Source organism: Pipra filicauda, unplaced genomic scaffold (genome assembly GCF_003945595.2).
Source record: "Pipra filicauda isolate LSUMZ 115617 unplaced genomic scaffold, ASM394559v2 scaffold21_size4447388_pilon, whole genome shotgun sequence".
NCBI classification, from domain to species: domain Eukaryota; kingdom Metazoa; phylum Chordata; class Aves; order Passeriformes; family Pipridae; genus Pipra; species Pipra filicauda.
In genome coordinates, this window is record NW_024104332.1 from 3,271,166 (window position 1) to 3,293,956 (window position 22,791).

Below are 22,791 nucleotides of genomic sequence, written 5' to 3' on the forward strand. Positions count from 1 at the left end.
CTCCCTGACAGAGTTACCATGTAATTCTTCTTGGTGATTAGAAAAAAGTAAATGTAATCCTGGAGGTTAAGCCGCATCTCTAGGAATCTAAAGATCCTCCCTAATAAGTAAGGGATTTACAAAACTTTTACTAGACAAAAAAAATAAACCCATTTAAATGCTGTAGAGGGTATCTATATGTATGTGTGCTCATCATTCACGAGGCAATATTGTTCCTGTTTACTTAGAAAAGCTTTGATACAGGAGGAGAAGCTGGACATGTGTTGTACAAAGAGGTTGCAAAGATATTTGTAATGATTTCTTCCCCCCCCCCCTTTTTTAATTAATGCTTACACAGGATGATTTGAACATAGCTCTTCAAAATCAAAGGCAGTTGCTGGAAGAAGAAAAACATCTGGCTCTGGATCTGTTGCGTGAGGAAGTATTGCACATGGAGGAAAAGCACAGAAAGGCACTCCAAGAGCTTCAGGATCTTCATGAGGCAGAAATTAGGAAACATAAGGAAGAGTACTCCAGGGAGCTGGAAGAAGAATTGGGGAAACTAAAAGCACAGCATGAACATGAGCAAGAGGTCAGAATGACGCTAATACCTAAAACCAAAATAATCCATGCTTTATCTTAAAGTAAATTCAGGTTTTATTAACCTTAGAAATAAGATGCTTCTGGGTTTTTTTTAATAGTGCCAGTAGATATGAAGAGACAAATTTAACATTTTTAGGCCTTGCTTTATCTGAAAGGACTTAAGGGAATTTGTGTATGTGTATTAAACTTATTTTTTTTTAAAAAAATTTAAGCCCGTGTTTGCAGTACTCTCTTTATGGGGCTGGGCTTGCTTTCTTTTGAGATCCTGTCATATTTAATTCAAAATTTTAAAGCTGCCATTTTGATTTAAAACTAGTAGGGAATAATTTAGGTCATTAACCATTTGTGGAAAGCTTTTTAAGTAAAAATTCATTGCTAACATTTATTTCTTCTAACACTGATTTCTTCTTTTCTTAGAGAAATTATAGTAGGTACTACTTTTCCAAATGTGATTTCTCAGTGAGGCTGAGAAATATTCCTATTTGCTCTTAAAGCTTTGCCATTTCTTCTTGTTGGGAATGTTTATGTGTAAGCTTGATGTTTACTTTGATACTGAATGCTAAAAAGATTGATTATTACGCTAAGTTCTCTTTAAGCATCGAAATGGAATTAAGATCTTCTGTTCATTCAGTTTTTTATGCAGTCTGACTTTTGTGCATGCAAGCAGCCATGAGTGACGAAGACTTTTCACTTTCCTGTGTTATATGCTACATTCATGTAGTAGGCAAAGTCACAAAGAAAATGAGCTTTATCCAGCTATAACCATGAAAAATATGTTAAAATACAATTAACTTTGGCTTTTTCACTTACTAATTTGAAAGTTGGATAGTGTTCCAAATAACTCTCAAATCACTTTTGGAAGAATAGATTGCCTAGGAAGGTAGTCTTGTTAGTTTTCTGGGAGGTTCTAATGGTTACTCAGTCTTTAAGCTCTTCATTCTAGAAAGAGGATTTATGACCATTCTGATGACTGCTTCTTAGAATAATAAGCAAAAAACCCCAAATGAACAAAAAAATCCTCAAACCTTTCTCTGTTGTATCTCATAGGATAATTGCATTAAATATAGCTGTGTACTGTTTGTTCCCATTTGAACAAGAGAAATCACTTCTTAACAAAATATGCTCTCCCTGTGTTTCTCTCCTCCTCTTTCCTCCTTATTTCTTTGAATTTCTCTTGGGGAAGTATCTGTTGGAAAGAATAAGGAATACTTTATTAGTCTGATCTGATAATCTCGTGAATACAGGGTTGATATCTAATGCCTAGTTGCTTCTTATCTATTTTTATCAGCTTTCTTTTTTCTGTACTCAGCATGATGATAGAAAGAAGCCCTGTATGACCTTGAGGACTGTGAACATGCTTTTAAGAATTTGGTTGAGCTTGATGGGTTTAGTTTGGTTTTATTTTTTCCCTAATTCTAATACTATGGTCTAAAATACTTTATATTCCTTACTTGTCTACAGCTGTATGCTTCTGCATCGGCCTCTGAAGTAGAATCTGTGAGGAAAGCTCTTCTGGCTCAGTTTGAAGAGGTAAAATTGAAGCAGCAGCTTCAGTTCCAGGAGGAGATTGAGCTGTTGAAGTGTCAGTCAGAAGTGCTGCTGGAACAGCAGATTGCACAGCTGAAGGTGGGCTCTGGTGAAAATGCACTTCTGAGTATGCACTGGGAGAATGTTCTGCTGAAAAAGACCAACTGGTGTAAATTTCTGTTCTTCAGTGTCTAAAATGACGCTGAGTTAAATCTTTTTCTTGCTTCACCATGTTAGAACTAGAAAGGTAGCATTGGAAATAAAGCAGTGTGATGTGAGCTGTTGTATTTACTACAGGGTTGTTTTCAGGTTCTGAATTGGATATGAAATGGTGCCCTTCAAACAAAACCAAAAAATCAGTGGAAAATATTTGCTCTAAGCAACATTCCTTGTGTACATGTTCAATTTGTCATTTGAGACATTTTCTTCTTAGTGTCTGCAGAGACTTTGCCCTTGGCCTGTCATCCTGTGTCTACTGCACTCTTGTGTGTTTGGCAAAAACATATTCAGTGTTATCTGAGCTTTAACTAAGTCTGTGATGACAGTGAGCTCTTCGTGTATGAGATATTTGTTGTTCTTAATCTCTGCTTTCACGGATTCATCATTTGAGTTCTAAACTTCCATCATGATAAGCATCTTCAAGATGTTTCCTGCCTCTGACTTCTGTGTAGTCCTGACCATTCTTTGACTTCGCTCTGTCTGGTGCAGCTCTCTTTTGAAACAGAGGACACAAGTGTGTCCTGAAAAGCTGCTGCAGGTGTATTTGACATTTCTGTCCTCAGCTGAACCCCAACCTTCAGCTCACAGAAGCTGGGACCAGACTGAGTGTTATGCAGATACTCCAGAAGTGGTCCCTGCTTTTCTCTCTCTCATGCTGCCCTAATTAGCATTTGGGACACCAGAAACCTCACTTTTTGTTGAAATTTTGCCAGGGCTAATTCTCCTGCTGGCTCAGCTGTCTATGGATTCCCCCCACATGAGCTTAATGACCGGTGTTTTGTCTCAGAAGAGACTGGCTGGATCTATTTGGAATGTCAGGCTGAGCTGCATTGTGTGCTGATACATATTTTTACAAGTCCTCCCCTGCCCACTACCCGGTGCTCATTTATGCAGTTGTCTTCATGCCAGCCAGTTTCCTTCTTTCCTTCCCTCTGCCTTGCCTAGCAGATTTCTAGTATTCAGAATTCCTCTCTATGGTCTGATATACTTTAGGTGGATCTGAGAATAACAGGCAGGCTGTTTCAGAGACTGTCTGCAAATTCAGCGTTCTAGGTCGAGGAAAGTCCTCCTACTCCTTTGTGTCTGTTCACTTTTTACCTTCTTAACTGCTAAGTACAGTGCAAGGACTGGCTCAGTCTTCTGCAAAGGATCAGGTGACTACATGTGCTCTGCTCTGAAGTCTTATTTCTTGCTCTGTTTTCTTGACTTGCCAGTGTAAGAAATAGTTGGCTATCACCTTGGAGTGCATTGGTGTTCATAGACAAAATTGCCAGAGTTTTTTTTATACTGTGATCATTTCCCAGTTCTGGTGTTGCAGAAACAATCACTAATCCGGGTTCCTTTTAGCCTCTTAGCTCAGCCTCTTCAGCATGTTCAGAGAAGGGCAATGGAGGTGGGGAAGGGTCTGGAGCACAAGTCCTCTGAGGATTGGCTGGAGGTGTTCAGCCTGGAGAAAAGGAGGGTTGGGGGGACCTTCTCACTCCCTACAACTCCCTGAGAGGAGGGTGTAGACAGGAGGTGGAGATCAGCCTCTTCTCCCAGGTAACAAGTGACAGGACCAGGGGAAATGGCCTCAAGTTGCACCAGGGGAGAATTAGATTGGGTATAAGGGAAAATTTCATCACTGAAAGAGTGGTCAGGCATTGGAACAGGCTGCCCAGGGCAGTGTGGAATCATCATTCCTGGAAATGTTCAAAAAAAGCATGGATGTGGTGCTTAGAGACTTGGTTTAGTAGTGGGCTTGGGAGTGCTGGGTTAATGGTTGCATTTTGTGATCTTGGAGTGCTTTTCCAACCGAAAGGATTCTATGATTCTGTTTGGAAAGGGATAGCAGGACCTTGTTTCACCTCCCTTATTTGCTGATGCAGGAGTGGGCAATGTCTAATAATCCCTTCCTTCAGAGTGCTTTCACAGAATCATGTAGGTTGGAAAAGACCTCCAAGATAATTGAGTCTACTCTGTGCCTGATGCCCACCTCGTCAACTCAAGAGGACTGAGTGCCACATCCAGTTGTTCTTGAATGCCTCCAGGAATGGGGACTCCATCACCAACCTGGGCAGTCCCTTCTGTGAAAGCCTGAAAACCCTTTCTGTGAAGAAATTCCTCCTGATGTCCAACCTGAACCTCCCCTGGTACAGCTTGAGGCCGTTTCTTCTTGTCCTGTCCTTTGTTCCCTGGGAGCAGATCCTGACCCCACCTGGCTACAACCTCCTTTCAGGTACTCGAAGGGAATGACAAGGTCTCCCCCGAGCCTCCTCTTCTCCAGGCTAAACACCCCCAGCTCCCTCAGCTGCTCCTCACAGGACTTACCCTCCAGACCCTTCCCCAGCTCTGTTGTTCTTCTCTGGACTTGCACTTCAATGTCTTTTTTGAAGTGAGGGACCCAGAACTGGACAGAGGACTCAAGGCGCAGCCTCAGCAATGCAGAGTACAGAGGGATAATCACTGCCCTGGTTCTGCTGGCCACACTGTTCCTGATTTTGATCATAGTTTGAGCATGATTTTGTTGACTGGGGGTGTTGACTGTGTAAGTCACTGCTGGTTAATCCAGGAGGTAAAGTGTGTACTTCTGGAGAGTACAAAAAAAGTAAGGGGGGATGTTTGATTGGGGTTTTTCTGGGAGGATGGTGGTGGTGTTTGTGGTTTTGGGGGTTTTCTTTCCTCTCTCTGTAAATCCAAGTGTATGTGATTTCTGCAGGATGAATTTGAAGCTGAAAAAAAGGCATCACTACATGACAAGGAGCAGATGTTGATTCAGGAGAGGGAGAAGGCACAGGCTGCTCACCAAAAGGAGCAAGAGATGTTATCAGTCCAGCTGCAGGAAAAGACAGCAGTAATTATCCAGGTGTGTGGAAAATATCTTAAACCTAGATTTTAAATGTGCTTTTGGGGTTGTTTTTTTTAGCACAGTGATCTCTTCTGTCTCAAGGTGTATATTGAGGGACTGCATGTATAATTCTTGTGGTATATTAAACTGTTCTGTTGGACCTTCCTGTTTAGGGAAAAAACAGGAGTAACACTTGAGAATTTCCCTACTGGCAATGCATTATTGATTCCAGCTCTTCTTGCAGGATTTGATGAGGTGTCAGAAGGTTGACACTGGAGCAGAATGCTTTTCTTTCCTTGCAGTTTCCTCCCCAATAGATATTTTGACTTATTTGTTTTTGTTTACTTAAGAGACAGAGTTTCTAACAAAATGCCATTAATTTGTTTGGCAGCAAAATCTGGAGGTAGGGGGTGGGTATATACATACATACATGTATTTTTGTTTTTATATACATACATTTTAATTGGATAAAGGTGTCATCTGAGCATACTAATATGAGGAGATAAGTAATTTTTCCAGAAACTTGTTTTCAGGTAGGGTTTATAAAACAAAGTTTAGGCAAAGTGATTGACTTTGTTGCGTTGTCACTGCATTTCCACAGCTGGAGAAGAAAGTGGAGTCTTTAAAGCATGAAATAGAGGAGACCAACTCTGAACTGGAGACACTCCTTCAGCAGCAGGACAGGGAAAACCAAGAAGGAGGGAATTTGGTAGCCTTGTTGAGATCTGATATTGAGCAATCCAAGGAGGAAAGGTTTGTTCAGCTTTGGTTACATAATGTTTACTGCTTGGAGTTTTTTTGTTTGCTTGTTTTCTCACTTCTCACAAAGAAATCAATAATCAGACAAAATTAAGCCAGCTCAAATTAATAGTTTAGGATGATATGCTAGTTTTACTTGCAATTTTTTTCAAGTTTTTTTAAAATTACCAACCTATCTGGACATGGAGGGCAAGGGGTTCTTATCTTGCTCTTTTTTGTGCAGTCTGGTGAAGATTTTGGCGTTTTGGGGTTTCCACTGTCTCTCATCTTGGAAAAATCTAAGAAATAGAGAAAGCCTCTTGTTCACAAAACCTCTCAGTGCAACATGGATTGTTTTGATGTGTCATGGGAATATGTGGGTTGGAGAAGCTGTCATGCTGAATAAGCTTTAAGAAGAATTCCCTCTCTCTCATCTTTAGGAAACTGGCTTACTGTTTTACTTAAAACTAAAATGTTTTCATAAATACAATTTTTGTTGTCAGCTCTGCCAGAGCACCCCTAGTTATTTTGATGTCACTGATGCTATAGTAGTAGATGTATACTCCTTGCTGGTACTTCCATGGATGTGGAAGACTCAGATGCTTGGGATTGCAGTATGATCTACCTGTGGAGAAAACAAAGGTGTTTTGCTGAGCCAGCTCTTCGACAATTACCTGAGTTTTTTTGTGAGTCACCTGAATCATCTTTACTGATAATTGTCAAACTATGGCAAAATACCCATTTTAGACTGTCAGCTTTTCAGTAGGTTCAAGAGTGTCTTTCAGATCAAGTGCATGCAATTTTTGAAGTGTTGGATGTGCTTTTGTTCTAGGGAAAAACTGCGCGAATCTTATCAGCAGGTTTTGAAGTTGCTTATGGAACTGGTGAAGGCCACAATAGCTATTGAGGACCTTATCTGTAGCAAGATTGGTCTTTGTCTTAATGACAGCCTGGCTTCTGGAGATTCTAGAGAAGCTCACACTATTGTGGAAGAAATGGGATTTATGCAATATTTCAAAGCCAGAGAAAACCATCTAGAGAAAGGTGAGTCCAAATCAGCAAACCTGGATACATCGTTAGCTCATGTTCTTGAAAACTGCCTTTTCCTTTCCTTTTGTGTGGATGAAGTTAAGAGAGAGGATATCTCTTGTTGCAATGTTTCTGTGTCTTTCAAAGCTGCTCCACACTTAAGACAGTGCCTATCAACTACTAAAACGTTGTTGGAAAAGCCTGAATGGATTATAGGGCAGGAAAGATGGACTTGGTGAATGCGGAGTTTCAGGTCCTGATGTACAGAATAATAATCCCAAACGTTGTGAAAAGCCCTGGTGATTTTTTGAAGTTGAGTTGTTGATGTGTCTGAGGTTTACCTTGTACATCTCCAGGACCACCTAAGGTCACTGTCTGATGTCAGTTGTTATCTGAGTGACTGGTTTTGTTGCTAGCTGTCCTTTTTTTGTGTGTGTGTTTTTAAACAGCTTGCTTGTTTTCAGTAGAGGAGCTGCTTGATGAAACTCTCACAGAACACAACCAGCTGTCTCCAGAGGCTGACGAGGGGTCTGAGTTGAGCCAATACTTATGTGAAAGTGTTTTTGCAAAGCCAGAATTGGCATGTGAAAATGAAGAAATGATACTGAAAATTTGTCATCGTTTGCGCGCTGCAGTGGAGAGACTTCTGGAACTGGTTACAGAGTCAACTAAACAAGTAAAGCTTTTCAATCTATGTAGAGCAGCCTGGTCTAGTGGAAGGTTGTGCTGGTTTAAAGGTAAACCAGCAGGGGAAACGAACTCAACTCAAAAGAGAGATTATAAGTCAGAATAACAATTTAATAAAATAATACAATAAGTACGATTATACAGACAAACAATTGGTTTTAACCCACAAAACCCAAGTGTATAACCCAGCACCCTGGGGCATGAACAGAGTGGTGTTCTTTGGGCCCCCTGAGTCCAAAGTAAAAGGAGAGGGGAAAAATCTGTTAGTGAGAGTGCTGTTGCAGTCTGGTCAAAAGTGGTGATTGCAGTCCAATTGAGGGTGGTGGTTGCAATCTGGTCAAAAGTGGTGATTGCAGTCTGGTTGAAAAGTGGTGGTTTCAGTCTGGTTGAAAAGTGGTGGTTGCAGTCCAGTCGAGAGTGGTGGTCTGCAGTCTGGTTGAGAGCGGTGGTCTGCAGTCTTCCTCTGGATCCCACGAGTGGTTAAAAAAGTTCCAAGATTCCAAGATTATATATTCTCCAGTTCAGGCAGGAATGCCCAGCACTTCCCTCAGGGTGGGGAGCTCCACAAAGGGTGTGAGGACAAGAGCATCCTCCTATCTCACAGGCCTCTTAACACCTAGTTTGTAGCCTGCGGAGTCAGGCTCTATGGGCAGATGGTGTAAATGGTTCATTGATAACAGTTTCTGGGAAATGGCATGGAATGCTATAGAATACACAGTTTTGGGTTACACCCATACAATGATGAACTGGTCCTAGATGGACTAGTTTCTAACTGGGACAGAGGTGTCCCTGCCAATGGCAGGGGTTTGGAACTGTGTGGTCTTCAAGGTCTCTTTCAACCCAGACTTTTCCACGATTCTATATATAACACTGAAAATGTGAAATCAGTTTTAAGGCTATATATTTGGCCTTCTAGCAGATCCTGTGGGAAGGCAATAAGTTGGTTGCCCTAAGTAGGTTTAAACTAGCATTTTAGATTCATTCGGTAACTTTGAGGGGAGGTTTTTTGACAGGGTTTTGTTGCACTTCATGTCAATGCTTCTCTAACATCAATAAACAGGTTCAGGAAAACTCAGTCTGATGTTAAAATGTTGTGGGAATATGTGGATAGCAGCATACAAACATCCTTGTATTTATATACTGTTCAATTGTGATAATTGTTCAGAGGTTTTGGGCAAAGTCAACTTAGTACTAAAATGAAACTTCAAAACTTGGGCCTTATTGCATAGATGGGTTTTTGTTGAAATGTCTGCAGTGTTATTACGCTACATGTGCATCTGAGATCTGATGCTTGGGGAAATTTTTCACTTGTAGCTGGAGAAAATGCATGAAAACCATGCGCAGTTTGAAGAGGAGTTCAGCCGCCGAAATCAGGAGACTGCCCAGGTGGTGAGTCAGCACCAGGAGCTGATGGAGTGCCTCAGCGAGGAGAGCGAGGCCAAGAACCAGCTGGCACTAGAGCTTCATAAAGCAGAGGGTAAGAAAATGAAATTAATGTAATTTAATGAGATTTCAGTGTCCTTTACTCATAGCTCATTCCTCCCAATACCAGTGGTGCGACTTGATGATCCTTGTGGGTTCCTTCCAGCTCAGTTTGGTCTGTGATTCTGTGCTTTCTATGTCCTGGATTTCTTGGGCTCTGAATCTAACATCTGATCTTCCTTTCTGGAGGTTCTGTTTCTTCAAACCTCAGCCCTCAGCAGAGGATGTGTCAGGATGTTGTGAGCTCATCCCAGGCCATCAGAAGCTTAATGATCCCCATTTGAATTCTGTAGACTTGGAGACATTCTGTAACATGGCAGCCTTGTAAAATCTGTTAAAAGGTATCAGTTAATGTATTCTATTTCTTGAGGTACTTCAAAAAGCCTAACTACAGTGTAAACTTAAGTCATCTTTTACTTCTTCCTTTCCATGTCACCTTCGGTCATTTGCCAAAACTTGCTTACTCATGTTTTCAAGCTGCTTTTTCCCTATAAGTTTGTCTGTGTCTTTATTTGCATTCTGACTTGGGATTTTAGGCATTATCGAAGGCTACGTCGCAGAAAAAGCTGCATTAGAAGAGGCCTTGAACCTGAAAGAGGAGTCTGAGCGTCGCCTTGTTGTGGAGCTGGAAAACATGCGGGAACGCTTCCAGGAGCTGACCCAGGAGCAGGCAATTCTTGGTGAGGAGTGGGTATGGCACTTGGAGTAGAAAACAAAGTTGTCCCCAGTCAGGGCAGGCTGCAGTGTGTTTCTGTAATTAATCAGTGCTTGGTTTGATGACCTGGTGAGCAGCTCAAACTGGCACAGATGTGAGAGGGTCTTCCTATAAAAGCAGCAAGTAAAATAAAGCAGCTGGTTCTTTGCTTGTAAGATGATAATGCTGTTAGTGAAGAGTACTGCTGTAGCTCTGTACTTAGTTAGAAAGGGATAGATCATCCTCAGTGCAATCACACAGCACCCACTGACAAGGGATCAGACCCAGCCAGCACGGGTTTAGGAAGGGCAGGTCCTGTCTGACCAACCTGATCTCCTTTTATGATCAGGTGACTCACCTGGTGGATGAGGAGAAGGCTGTGGATGTGGTCTACCTGGACTTCAGCAAGGCCTTTGACACCGTTTCCCACAGCATTTTCCTGAAAAAGCTGGCAACCCACAGCTTGGACAGGGGCACTCTGAGCTGGGTCAGGAACTGGCTGGAGGGCCGGGCCCAGAGAATGGTGGGGAACGGAGCTGCATCCAGTTGGGATCCGGTCACTAGTGGTGTCCCCCAGGGATCAGTGTCATGCCCAGTTCTGTTTAATATCTTTATTGATGATTTAGATGAGGGGATTGAGTCCATCATCAGCAAATTTGCAGATGACACTAAGCTGGGGGGGAGTGTCGATCATCTGGAAGGCAGGAGGGCTCTGCAGAAGGACATGGATAGGTTGGAGAGTTGGGCTGATTCCAAGGGGATGAGGTTCAACAAGGCCAAGTGCCGGGTCCTGCACTTTGGCCACAACAACCCCCTGCAGCGCCACAGGCTGGGGACAGAGTGGCTGGAGAGCAGCCAGACAGAGAGGGACCTGGGAGTGTGGATTGACAGGAAGATGAACATGAGCCAGCAGTGTGCCCAGGTGGCCAAGAAGGTCAACGGCATGCTGGCCTGTATCAGGAACAGTGTGGCCAACAGGTCCAAGGAAGTGATTCTTCCCCTGGACTCAGCGTTGGTGAGGCCACACCTGGAGTGCTGTGTCCAGTTCTGGGCCCCTCAGTTCAGGAAGGACATTTTGGTGCTGGAGCAGGTCCAGAGGAGAGCAACTAGGCTGGTGAAGGGACTCAAGCACAAGTCCTATGAGGAGAGGCTGAGGGAGCTGGGGCTGTTCAGCCTGGAGAAGAGGAGGCTCAGGGGAGACCTCCTCACTCTCTCCAGCTCCCTGAAAGGAGGGTGTAGCCAGGTGGGGGTTGGTCTCTTTTCCCAGGCAACCATCAGCAAGACAAGAGGGCATGGTCTCAAGTTGTGCCAGGGTAGGTTTAGGTTGGATATTAGAAAGAATTTCTTTACAGAGAGGGTGGCCAGACATTGGAATGGGCTGCCCAGGGAAGTGGTGGATTCTCCGTCCCTGGAGGTTTTTAAGACAAGACTGGATGTGGCACTTGGTGCCATGGTCTAGTAACCGCAGCGGTAGTGGATTAAGGGTTGGACTTGATGATCTTGAAGGTCCCTTCCAACCCAGCTGAATCTATGATTTTATGATTCTATAAGTGTTAAAGCAAATAAGAGGCGTGTTTTAACTCCACTTAGTTGCAACAGGTAATTGGCACCTAATTAATAACTGAAATGCTGGTTCTTTGGTACTGCAGTTGAAAGAGTTGGAGCTTGAAGGCTTTTGACTGCTTTTAGGACTAAGGAGATAGCTTAATAATGACAGAAAAAAATAAACTTCTCCTGGAAGATTATTTGAATTGTGATGATGTGTACTCAGTTTTAGACATAAGCTTTTCCCCTGCTCCCCAGCCTTGTCCTGTCCAAACACACACACATGGTCGGTCAGGATGACGGGAAGAATTTTAATGGTCAAGGACAGAGACTGTTTAGGTTTTTAAAGGAAAGTATATGGGTTGAAAAAGCTGAATGAGGTAGTGCTCTTGCAGAGGATAAGGTGAGGCAAGGATCTTAAGCTTTTAGGGTGACTCACTGCAGGCCAGAGCCACTGAAATACTAAATCATATTCGGGTAAGTAGGTGCAAGTAATCAAGTAAGTAGGTGATATGATGTAAGCTAATTACAGGGAGCTTGTGTAGGGAAGTGGAGTAGTGTAAGGGGAAACTCTTTAACATAGATGAAGTCTACTAATATTCAAAAAGAGAGAACTCGCACTGCAAATGAAGGAGCACATATTTTAACAGTGACAGCAGTGATTTAATAAAGACCCTGAAGAATCTCAGTGTAGTATAGCTGGTTTACATATAAGATAACTTTTTGATTAACAGGAGAAAGTTCAGAGTTATGTGATTCGCACTGCAAAGCAACTCAAGACTAGGTTGTGCTGCTTCTTAATGGTAACTCTGAGAATTATTTAAATGGCATTATATAGTTTTGACTTCTTGAACTTGCAGCCTTAGTGCCCTTCTAGTACTTCTGTAAGTGAATTTCTCTGTATCATCTTCCAGTAGAAATTTTATTGTTTGTGATCACTGCCTTTCCATTTCTGGTAATGCCAACATTACGCTACCCTCAGCTGTGTCAGCACAATGCCACTCTCAGCTATATTGCTGAGATCTTTTCTGACTGAGCAGACTGTGTAACAGGGAGTTGTACACAGGGCAACATGCTTAGGTCAGAAATAAAGACAGCAAGAAACAGTTTTCTAGTGAAAAACTGTTGCCTGCCTCTCTGAGTCTCAACTCTGCCATTGTCCTGCTCTTGTGGTTCTGCATTTGACCTTTAAAGCATAGTACAATCAAAATACTGATGTTGTACATAGAATCATAGAATTATTTGTGTTGGAAGGATGCTTTAAAGGTCATCTAGTCTGACCCTCCTGTAGTAACAGAGACATCTTCCACTTGACTAGACCAGACTAGAATATTTTCACTTAGAACTGACTTAGAGCAATCCATCCTGACAACTTTTGGTCAGCCCAAAGTTAAAGCGTGTTATTAAGGACATTGACCAAATGCCTCTTGAGCACTGACAGGCTTGGGGCATCCACCACTTCTCTAGAAAGCCTGTTCCAGGGTTTGACCACCCTCTTGGTAAAGAAATGCTTGCCAGTGTCCACTCTGAATCTTTCCTGGTGTGGCTTTGAACCATTCCCACACTCCTATCACTGAATACCAGGGAGAGAAGACTAGCATCTCCCTCCCCACGTTCCCTCCTTGGGAAGTTTCGGGAGCAGTGAGGTCACCCCTCAGCCTCTCTTTCTCCAGCCTAGACAAACCTGGAGCCCTCAGCCTCTCCTCACAGGACAGACCTTCCAGCCCTGTCGCCAGCCACTAGACCAGGTTGCTCAGAGCCCTGTCCAACTTGACCTTGAATGTTTCCAGGGATGGGGCATCCACCACCACTGTGGGCAAGCTGCCAGTGTTTCACCACCCTCATCATGAAAAATTTCTTAACTTCTATCTAGTCTGAGTCTACCCTCTTTAGTTTGAAATTATTACACCATGTCATATTGCTACTAAATGCATAGTACCTAAGTTAGTATTAATAGTTGTGTCTGTCTCTGAGCTCTCTTCCTCAGGGGAAAGGCAGCAGAACATAAACTGGTCCAGGGGCTGTGCTTGCTTTACAGCAATGATTATGGCATTAAGTAACATATCCCATAGGAAATGCAAAATCATTCCTTGGTGTTGTTGAGCACAAGTACGACTGTGGGTTATGGAAATGTGTGACAGATTGCAGGACCTGTGCCGGGGAGTCCTGCTGGGCCAAATCCTGCTTTAGATCCCCTGACAGGAGATAAAAGGAAGATTTGAGGCATTGATTATTCCACCTCTATATAGTGAAAATTGCAAAAACATAGTATTGATTGTCTTAGAAAATGCAGAAGTGACTGGCTAAGGATGTTGCAGCAAGCTTGCAGGGTTATAATGTAAAACCATTTCTGTAGTAACTCTAGTCCTATTACAGACATGAATCAATGTAGATCATCAGGAGCTTTGTGTCATAATAAAGATGAAATGCAATTATACCAAAAAGAAAAGGTAGGCCCTATCTGTATTCCATACAGATTTTTAGTGATTTTAGAAGATAGAATGGATCACAATGTTCTATTCTTGTCTTGTACATGTCTGTGTATTTCAATTTCTAGGAACACCTGCTGCTAATGTAGCACAAAAAGAAGGTTCAGGTTTGTAATAACAAGTGTGGTTTTTTTTTCTTGCTGTGTTGCTGTAACACTGTGCGAATAAATTGATAATTTTGATTTTATCTTAACAACGAGGAATAGTACTTAATAAATAGGCCCAGCAGGTTATGAAAAGTGTTTGAGGTGATGTAAGATGGTGAGCTAAAAATGTACAGCAAGAACTGAAGGAAGTCTAAGGAAGACTAGAGAAATGTAACTGAATGGATTGGTAGGTCAGAAAAAAGGAGAGCAGAATGAATTATGGGAGGAAAGAGGAAACCCAAAATAAGCAAGAAGGATCTGTGGAGTTATACATTGACTTTGGAAGTCTATTGCTGAAGTAAAATTTGTAGGTGCCAAATTGAAAAAGGCATTTTTATTTTTTTTTCTCCTAAAGTATGCACACTTAACTCCTGAGTGGCTGACATTTAGATCTGATACATTCTTAGTTGCCACGATTGTTTTGTGGTCCACTTAAAATATAATTCTCCTATCATTTTTAGATTAATTTTATTTACACACACATATATATATATATTCATAGATGTGTTCTCTTGTATATTCACTGTCTCTTGTTTCTAGACTTTTCCCCCAAAGAGTGTGAGCTGGGTAAACCAAAACCCTCAAGTGAATAAAAAGTTACCGGGGTAAATTCCTGTTGGAGTGAAAAAGCTGCACTGAGCTGTCTTGCCTGTTACTGTATCTTTATTCCTTCTGTCCATTCAGATCTCCCTCAAACACTATTTTTATTTAACCTATTTTTGGTGACCACCTCACTGTCCTGAAATTTGCTGCTGCCCTCTGAAAGAGAGGGGATGTATAACTGAGCTGGTTACAGTGTATTTTGGGATTGACATTCTCCTAGCAGCCGCCCAGCTCTTGCCAGCAGCTCGTTACAACTTGAACAGCTGCTTTTGCTGCAAGTGCCGAGTCCTAAAATTCATCCCCTTTCTCCCACCCCAGCCATCTGTAGTACTCTTCCTCTGGCTTGGAATTGTTTGTAGTAGGTGGAAAACGTGATAAATATAAATCATCTTGTTTGGAGTTGACATGGCTTATTCCTTGAAAAGCTGACGCCTCCTCCAGTTTTTGATGTGGAGTAACTACTGTGAGTAGAATAGCCTTGCTAATTAAATGCACTCAGAATGGAGCTTGGCATTTGCTAACGATTTTGGGAGTGGGGAGGAGTGTGCTGGGGCATTACTGAAGGGGAATTGCATGATTTGAATAAGCATTAATAAAATAGCAGGTTTTGTCTATAAAGGAACAGATCTGTGAGCTGGTGATCTGTTTGTGTTGCTTGAAATTCTGTTTGTACAGTTGGGGACATGTGCTTAAAAAAAACCAAAAAAAAAAAAGATCAAAAAATTGGTCAAACAGATTGCACTTACTGAGATTGCCAAAATCTGATACCCACTTTCTATTAAATACTGCTGATTCCAGGTAAAATCTGTTTCCCTAATTATTTTTTTTCCATTAACTTGCATTTCTGTCTGAGGGGGTGACTGTGACTGGGTAACTCAGTGTTATCTAATCAGTATTTTGTTCCTCAGAAAGCACCAGTGTTCCTTTGGAAGCTAAAGGGAAGGCATCAACCATGTTTCGTAGGATATAGAAGGAAAAATTCCTGTGCTCGTTTTCCCAAATGTCAGTTCTTTTCTCACAGGGTCTGTCTACGTCCATGACCTTCCTCTGGGTGCACAAATAACAGTGTGCATCGGACCTTGCCCTCCTCTCTGCACCATGTGTAACCAAATACACTAGAGTGCTATTTTATTCCCATTATTCCCATCTCCAGCCTGCCAAAACCCAGCTCTTGGCAAAAGATATCCTCTGTTGTGCAACTGTGGCTGGGATTGTCTCCTAACGGAATTCAGACTGTTGGCTTTTTTTCTGTGTGTTTCAGCTGCTTGCTCTGCTGCATCTCATGATACGTGTGATATATGATACATCCAGTACAGCTGCGAGGGGGCTGGGAGAGAAACTGGGGGAGACTCTTCATTTCATGCATTCTGCTAGAGCCTGAATTACATCCAGAACTCAATGAACTTATGAATACTTATTGTGATTATTTAGCACAATGCTAGAAAAGGTAGAGAGTGTGGCCCCGTTGTTTTTATATAGTCCATGGCTCCTGGTAATTGTACATGTGCAAAATGAGTGCTTGGAGGGGAATGTAGTTGGAATGCAGTTGTAATCCACAACTACAGTATCTCAAAGACAGGAAGTACTTACCAGGACGGGCACTTTTTGAGATTTGTAATCTGTGTGGGATTTGTATTTATCAGCCAAAAGCAAACTTAAACTGGCAGGAGGAGCCCAGTACCAGTGTACCAATGTGTAAGGGAGGGCAGGGCTAACATGCTGTGTAGAGTGAGTGCAAAACAAAGTGGTTTCTGTTTCCTTCAGCTGGAGGTGCCATGCTCTCATATTGGCTGTGCAAAGGGACCAAGGAGCAATTTTATGTCCACTTCAACTGGTTTCAGAAGGTGGCCATGGGTGCTTAGCAAATTGGGTCAATGGTTAAAGCATCTGGTACAGTTCCATGTGTGCTGAATTTTTATTTGCTCGATTAACCTCTTAGTTTTTACTTGCGTATCTTAATATTGTCTTAATGCAGAGAAAGTATAGTTGCTACAGTGAGACCAGCGTGACTAAATCCTGGAATCACGGGGTTGCTGTGGCCCTCGAGAGCTCATGTAGTCCATACTTTTGTCCCAAACCAGAATCTACTTTCCTTGTTTCTCTTTGTCCAGCCTGTTTGATTTTCAGAGCCAGAGATTTCGCAGACCCTGCACATTCTGTTCCATTATCCTCACTGTGGTGACATTTTCCCCAGTGTTTAGTGTAAATATTGTTGCATCATTCCAAACCTGTGACACTTATCCTCTTAAGCATGAACATGGAAATGTTGCTTATTTTCAAGTGTGTAGAGATGTAATTAAATACCTGTGGATAGTGAAACCCTAGAAAAAAATGTTGTAGGCAGGCTGTGGTTGTCCATTCTGGAAAGTGGGCTGGATGACCACTTAAGGTCCTTGTTGGATCATAGGCTTACCTTTGACTGAAAACATTTAAGGTGATGATAGGACATTTGAAAAGTAAAATGATGATCTCTTGCAGGACCTTGCTTTGATACAAAATAGGCTTCTGTTTTTCATGCTCAGCTTACTTACCTATGTTTACATAAAAGTAGCTTTGCTTCGTGAGCGTTCACAGTAGAGTCTCAGTTTTGGTCCCATAAACAGCGTATTGAGTGCATCCAGCTGATTGAAAATTCAGTTTGTAGCTATAAATTAACTCTTGATAACTTAAATAATTTAAACTATATACATTTTCCTATTTGTGGTAATGCTTTTGCAGTCTGTAGACGTGCCATCTTTTTCCCCAGGTGTTTCTTCCCTTTGTAATCTGAGAACTGGACTGATTTTCTGTAAGCATGATTTTTCTGCAGGTTTTAATTCCCACTCTGGTTCAGAGAAATACAATAACTTTGCTTTCTCATAGCAGCTGGCCTCAGGGTTGGGCTGGGCACCAGTGGCCACTGGAAAGATGGACTGGGTGCTAATTTACCAGTATAGATGGCAGGGGCAGTATATCCAGCATGACACGAGGCAGGGAGTAATGGAGAAACTGGATAGTGGATGTCTAAGGAAGATCTCAGCATGAGAGTGTGGAGGAATCAAGAATTCTGTATTGGCTGGCTCGATTAAGAGAGTTGGGAAAGAAGGGTGGCAAGGATTTAGGATAGAGCAGCAAAGGATGGGACAGTTGGAAGGGTTGGTATGAAAGATTAGGTGGCTGACAGTGGTGTTTGGGGCTTAAACCTGGGGATGGAGCACCTCTGGAATGGAGTGAATTGGGAGGATTGAGGACTGGTGTGGTTTGGAAAGAGCCTCTGGGGCAAGAAGAGTGTGGAACTGGGGTTGAGAAGGCAAGGACCTAGCGAGTGAACTTGAAGGATTCCTGATCAGGTGAGATGGGGCTCTCTGGAATTAGGAGGTCTCCAGGAGTGAAGGTGAAAGCTTTCTAAGGGTCTAGAATGTCTCCAACCAGGATTCACTTAGGGATTGAGAACAGATAGCCCTGGCCTCCTTTATTAAGATGGCTTTTGGAGACCCCATGAGCAGTCATGCATCAGAATTCCCGTTGTGTCTCTTCTAGCCCATCTCAGGAATATTTTTCTTTGTTTTGATGCTGTCCAAAATACCTGAAATTAATCTCATCTGAAACATTTGATTTTTGTGCCCTGCACTGACAAACTTTTGTTATTTTTGTGTTCTTGTTCAGGTCTACTCAAGGAAGTAGAATTTTTATCAAAGGAGAAATTAGAGCTTCAGTGTCAGGCAGAAAAGGACCATTCCAACTTACGCTCTCAAATGAAGGTTTTGGAGGTGGAACTGGAAGAACAGCTGCACAGTAACCAGGACCTGGCTACACAGTTACTGGAGGTTGCCGAATTAAAACAGCAAATTCAAGTTCTTGAAAAACAGCTTAAAAACCAGCGGCAGTTCATGGACGTAAGTGAGCCTGTGACCACATTTCCATGGGTTTGGAGGTGATAAATTCTTCTCCTGGTTTGTGACTGCGACTTGGAAGATGGTTCCTAAAATGGGATATTTGTAGTTTTGTTTGAAATTAAGACTTTGGTATTCTAGTCTCATAAAAGAAATAAAAAAGTTAATTTTTTCAATTCCCTCTCTGTAGTATTGCAGGGTAATTCTTCCTTTTTATTAATTGATAGTTGTAGTTTGTATGTACACTGAAGTCAAAAAGGTGGGTTTTTTTTCCTTCTCTGTAATTGTAGATATGCTTTCAGGACTACTAGAAGGTGTTAATTATTTTTAAATGGACAGTTTCTTCACCACAAAAACAACCCCCAAAGCATTCTTGTTCACAATATTGTAATGAAATGCCAAGTTTCTTTCTCTCTGGCTGGGTGTACAGGAACAAGCTATAGAAAGGGAACATGAACGCGATGATTTTCAGCAGGAGATTCAAAAACTGGAAGAACAGTTAAAACTGTCAGCAAAATCACAGACTTCAGGACAGCCCAGAGAATACAGAGTGAGTAAAATAACACTTAATGACCAAAGGAGTTTGTTTACTGCAATTAAATAACAAAACCTGTGTTTTCTTGGGGATATGGCTCCTGGGAGACTTTTTTTTTTCCCCCTCTGTTGTTGCCCAGAGAGCAGATTTTTCTTCCCCAACTGACTGAACTACTTTTAGGCAGTGAGAATGCACTTATATTATTTGTTAGGGTGATGGAAAGAACTGTTGTATGTGCTTTACAGTAAGGTTTCTCAGCCTCTGAGTCTGATTTAAGTGAACCGAGGAGGACAACACTAGAGACACTCTGCTCTACAGAGCACATCTGAGGGATGACTTCTGGGTTCTAAATGTATTTATTTTTTTCCAGCTATAGCAGTTATAATAGAGATGTTCTTTGTCTGCATACCTTGTCCTATTTAGGTTTATAATGAGCTCTTGTTTACACATGTTCATTTTTTTGATGCTTGGTTTCAAACATTAACTTTTGCTTTTTTTTTTCTTTTTCTTTTTTTTTTGGTTGGTTGTGTTTTTTCACATAAATGAACATTATACAGAACTATGAATTGATTCTACAGGTATGGAAAACAGCATGAACATCTCTTTAACTTTTCTTTCCTTTTACTTTCAATCCTTTCTAGATCTGCTTTAGCTTTTCTTCCTCCTCTTGATATGTCAAGGCGTGACTTGGAGCTAAGGCTACAGGTTTTAGGGTGGCAGAATTCTTTCAGGGAGTGAGGAACTGCTTTCAGTTTAATTTCCTTTGCATAAATAGTTTGTTCTCCTGGCTTATTGCTCAAAGGTATTACAGGCAGTTATTCACTGTACCAGAGCTTTTTGTCATGAAAGGAGAAGTTGAGGTTTGGAGTATATGGAACAAAGATACTGGAATGGTGGTGATACTGTGCCTTAGCCTTCAGCTTTTGTTTGTGACCTGGTGCTTACCAAAACTTCAATGTGTAAACTACTTAGTTACATTTCTATCTGTTTATTTATGTATAGTTTATAGAATTGTGTACCTCAGTGTTAGAAAAGCTTGTCTTGTAAGAGCAACCGCATCTTTGATAGAGCAAATTTTCCATGCTGGAGGGCATGGCTGAAAAAATTAACTGCTGTAGCTTTGCAACCCCTTTCAGAAAGGATGAAAACTTAACTTGGAGAAAGACACACTAGGACGGTAACTAAGCAAGTGACATTTGTAGGTAGGGTGAGGAATGCAGGCATTCCATGCCAAAAAGGAAACATCAGGATTTGTTTGGTTGTTTAATGCAGCTGTAACATCAGGAAGTGCTTAACTCACTGCAAACCACACCAGTTCAAGTGAACTGCTAATTCCTGCATGTAGAAGCTATAACAAGCTCACAGTTGCCCTCTCTGCTGTTCACTGGGCTCGAGGTATGTGGGAGTGGGATTATTTTGGGGAAAGAGTGCTGGCTGGTATTTGGGAGCTGCAGTGTGCTCCGTGAGGGTGAAGGTTGTGGAAGTGTTTCTTTCCTTAGCTACAGGATTGCAATACCACCTTCCTAGCAATGTGGTGTTAAAATCACACTTTTTATGTCTGAAGTGTCATAGTTTTGGGATTCTATTGTCAAAATTTTATAGCATTAGAAAGGTTAGACTTCTAGAATATTTTTCTATACCCAAAAGCTTTACTGTAAGGCCTTAACTGTGTTATGCTTAACAGTTAGTCAGTTGCTGATGAGATGAGAAGACAGTAAGATACATACATAATTAGGGAAATGTTTATGTGCCTGTAAGCAGTTGAAAATATGATGTTAATCACTTTTGGTTTTCTTAACCAGCCTCTGACACTCTCCATACTTATTTATTTGACTCTTTTTCTCTATTTGGCTAGAGCGTGTTTTGCTGCTTTAGTAGTATCTGTATAATACTTTGAAGACATAAAGTTCTGTCTTAATGCAAAGAATTTTTATTTTATAATGTCCAAGTGCGATTTGCATTAATTCAGACACTTACTGATGAACAAAGCATTTATTTTGTGAAGTCTCATCTTCCTTGCTCATTGGTGTTGACCAGGTTATTTCTCCTTTCCAACTGCTTTCCTGCCTGAGCTTGCTTTCAATGTGCTTAATGACTTTATCACGCCTTGAAGTAGATTCTGTCACACACCCCCACCAAAGCTCCTAGCCTTGCCTTCACCTTGATTACTGGGATGAATGAATGACTGTTTTCCTGCAGCTGTGTATGGTTGGATCTCAGTGAGCTCAAATTCAAAATTGGTATCCTCTTCATATTTAAATGATTTTTGGAAAAAGAAGTACCTGTCCTATGTTGACTTCTGGGAATCTCTGATTTTGTAAGGCATTGGGTATGTTACATTGCATATTTGTCTTTCGGTTCTTGGTATCTTCCTTTAAACAGGAATTCCTTGGAATATTGGAAGAGGGTTCTGAGGTTACAGAAATAAATCTAATGCTGTTCATAATAATTCATGTAGTCTTGGTGTTTTTTTTAATCTTAAAACAAACCCCCCACACCACAAGGCTCCTTTGAGAGCATGCCTTCATCTAGTATTTTGTGAGAATACTGCAAATATTAAGAGAGAGGAATCAAATGTCTACCTAAGAGCTGCTGCCTTTGGAAAACAAGATTTCAGAAAGTTACTTTTACTTTTTCATCCTTTCTGTCCACGTCTAGTTTTATTTTCACCTGGGATTTTAGCACTTCTTTAGACTGTAGTAAAACTCCACTGCTTTGACATGAAGTCACTCTTGCTTCCAATTGAAAGTTTGTTATATTGCCTGAATGTATGTACACTGTGATTTCTGTATAGGTAGAATCTTTGCAAGCAGAACTAAAGGAGAAGATGGATGATTACAATAAGCTGTTATTAGAAAAGGAGCGAAAACACCAGGAAATTACAGCTCGTGATAAAGAGATAGAAAAACTGGTGGCACAGATCCAAGAGCTGAAGTGCAGCGGTGCTGAGGTCTCCAATACTGTACATTCACTGGAAAAACAGCTGCAGAAAATGAAGAAAGTGGAAACTGAACTCAAACAAGTAATTTTTAAATCCTTATTGAAGTGGGGTTGGCATTATGTGGCAGTGGCTTTGTAGGGGTTATTGGTGGTGCTTGTGACTCCCCACACCCAGTTAAACTGGTGTATTAATGGCAGGTATCACAGCCACAGTTTTAAATAAACTCTGGCTTTACATACTCCAAGTCCACTATAGAAACTATGTACTACTTGTAAGTAGTGTATGCTTATATACTACTAATAAGACTTACTCCAAGTCTTACTGTGGAGCTTGCTTTTAATAGTTGTCATGCTTGTGTGGTTCAGAGCTGCTCTTGTGCTTGTCTGGAAGTTTCTGAGAAGGTGATGTTACTGAATATTAAACACTGAGGGTCTTCATAAGTCCCTATGTCTAAAGTCATATTATCTTAATCTGTAGCCCTTCTTGCTCTGTGTCTTTAAAGCCAGATCTGTTCACCATGATCTGAAGTTTTCAGTGCTTTGTTACTACTGCAGATTTAATCACAGCTTAGAGTTAAGAATTACATTCCATTTAGCAAAAGTATTTGTCTTTGACCAAATATTTGAGTAACTTTTTTTTCTACCATCTTAAAGTAAATGTTCAGTTTCCTGCCAACAGTTTTCCTTGGTTGAGTATTGTTGGGAGCTTTGTAGAGATCTTTTTGCCCACGATCACATAATAGGAGGTTATAGAGAAGGTGGAGTCAGACTTGGAGGTGCATAGTGAAAGGATGAGAAGATATGAGTATAAACTGCAACAGGGGGAATCCCAATTCAGTGGTAGGGTGAAGGGGTCCTACTGGGGGCAGCCAGATA

The 22,791-nt window shown here is 41.4% G+C and overlaps 1 protein-coding gene across 7 annotated transcripts in view; it reads left to right on the forward strand.

Annotated features, from left to right (window-relative positions):
- The window catches only part of PCNT (pericentrin), a 78,326-nt gene that overhangs the window by 28,150 nt on the left and 27,385 nt on the right, over nucleotides 1-22,791 (forward strand). For 2 of the 7 annotated variants that reach the window (XM_027751973.2, XM_027751975.2), the window contains exons 22-33: nucleotides 338-571; nucleotides 2,044-2,208; nucleotides 5,027-5,173; nucleotides 5,757-5,908; nucleotides 6,726-6,937; nucleotides 7,372-7,598; nucleotides 8,924-9,086; nucleotides 9,628-9,771; nucleotides 18,214-18,443; nucleotides 18,871-18,990; nucleotides 19,533-19,553; nucleotides 21,770-21,997. In XM_027751973.2, the coding sequence (XP_027607774.2) occupies nucleotides 338-571; nucleotides 2,044-2,208; nucleotides 5,027-5,173; nucleotides 5,757-5,908; nucleotides 6,726-6,937; nucleotides 7,372-7,598; nucleotides 8,924-9,086; nucleotides 9,628-9,771; nucleotides 18,214-18,443; nucleotides 18,871-18,990; nucleotides 19,533-19,553; nucleotides 21,770-21,997 (2,043 nt within the window). The remainder of the gene's footprint in view (nucleotides 1-337; nucleotides 572-2,043; nucleotides 2,209-5,026; nucleotides 5,174-5,756; nucleotides 5,909-6,725; nucleotides 6,938-7,371; nucleotides 7,599-8,923; nucleotides 9,087-9,627; nucleotides 9,772-18,213; nucleotides 18,444-18,870; nucleotides 18,991-19,532; nucleotides 19,554-21,769; nucleotides 21,998-22,791) is intronic. The other 5 variants (XM_039381359.1, XM_027751979.2, XM_039381357.1 and 2 more) reach the window with 4 other exon arrangements.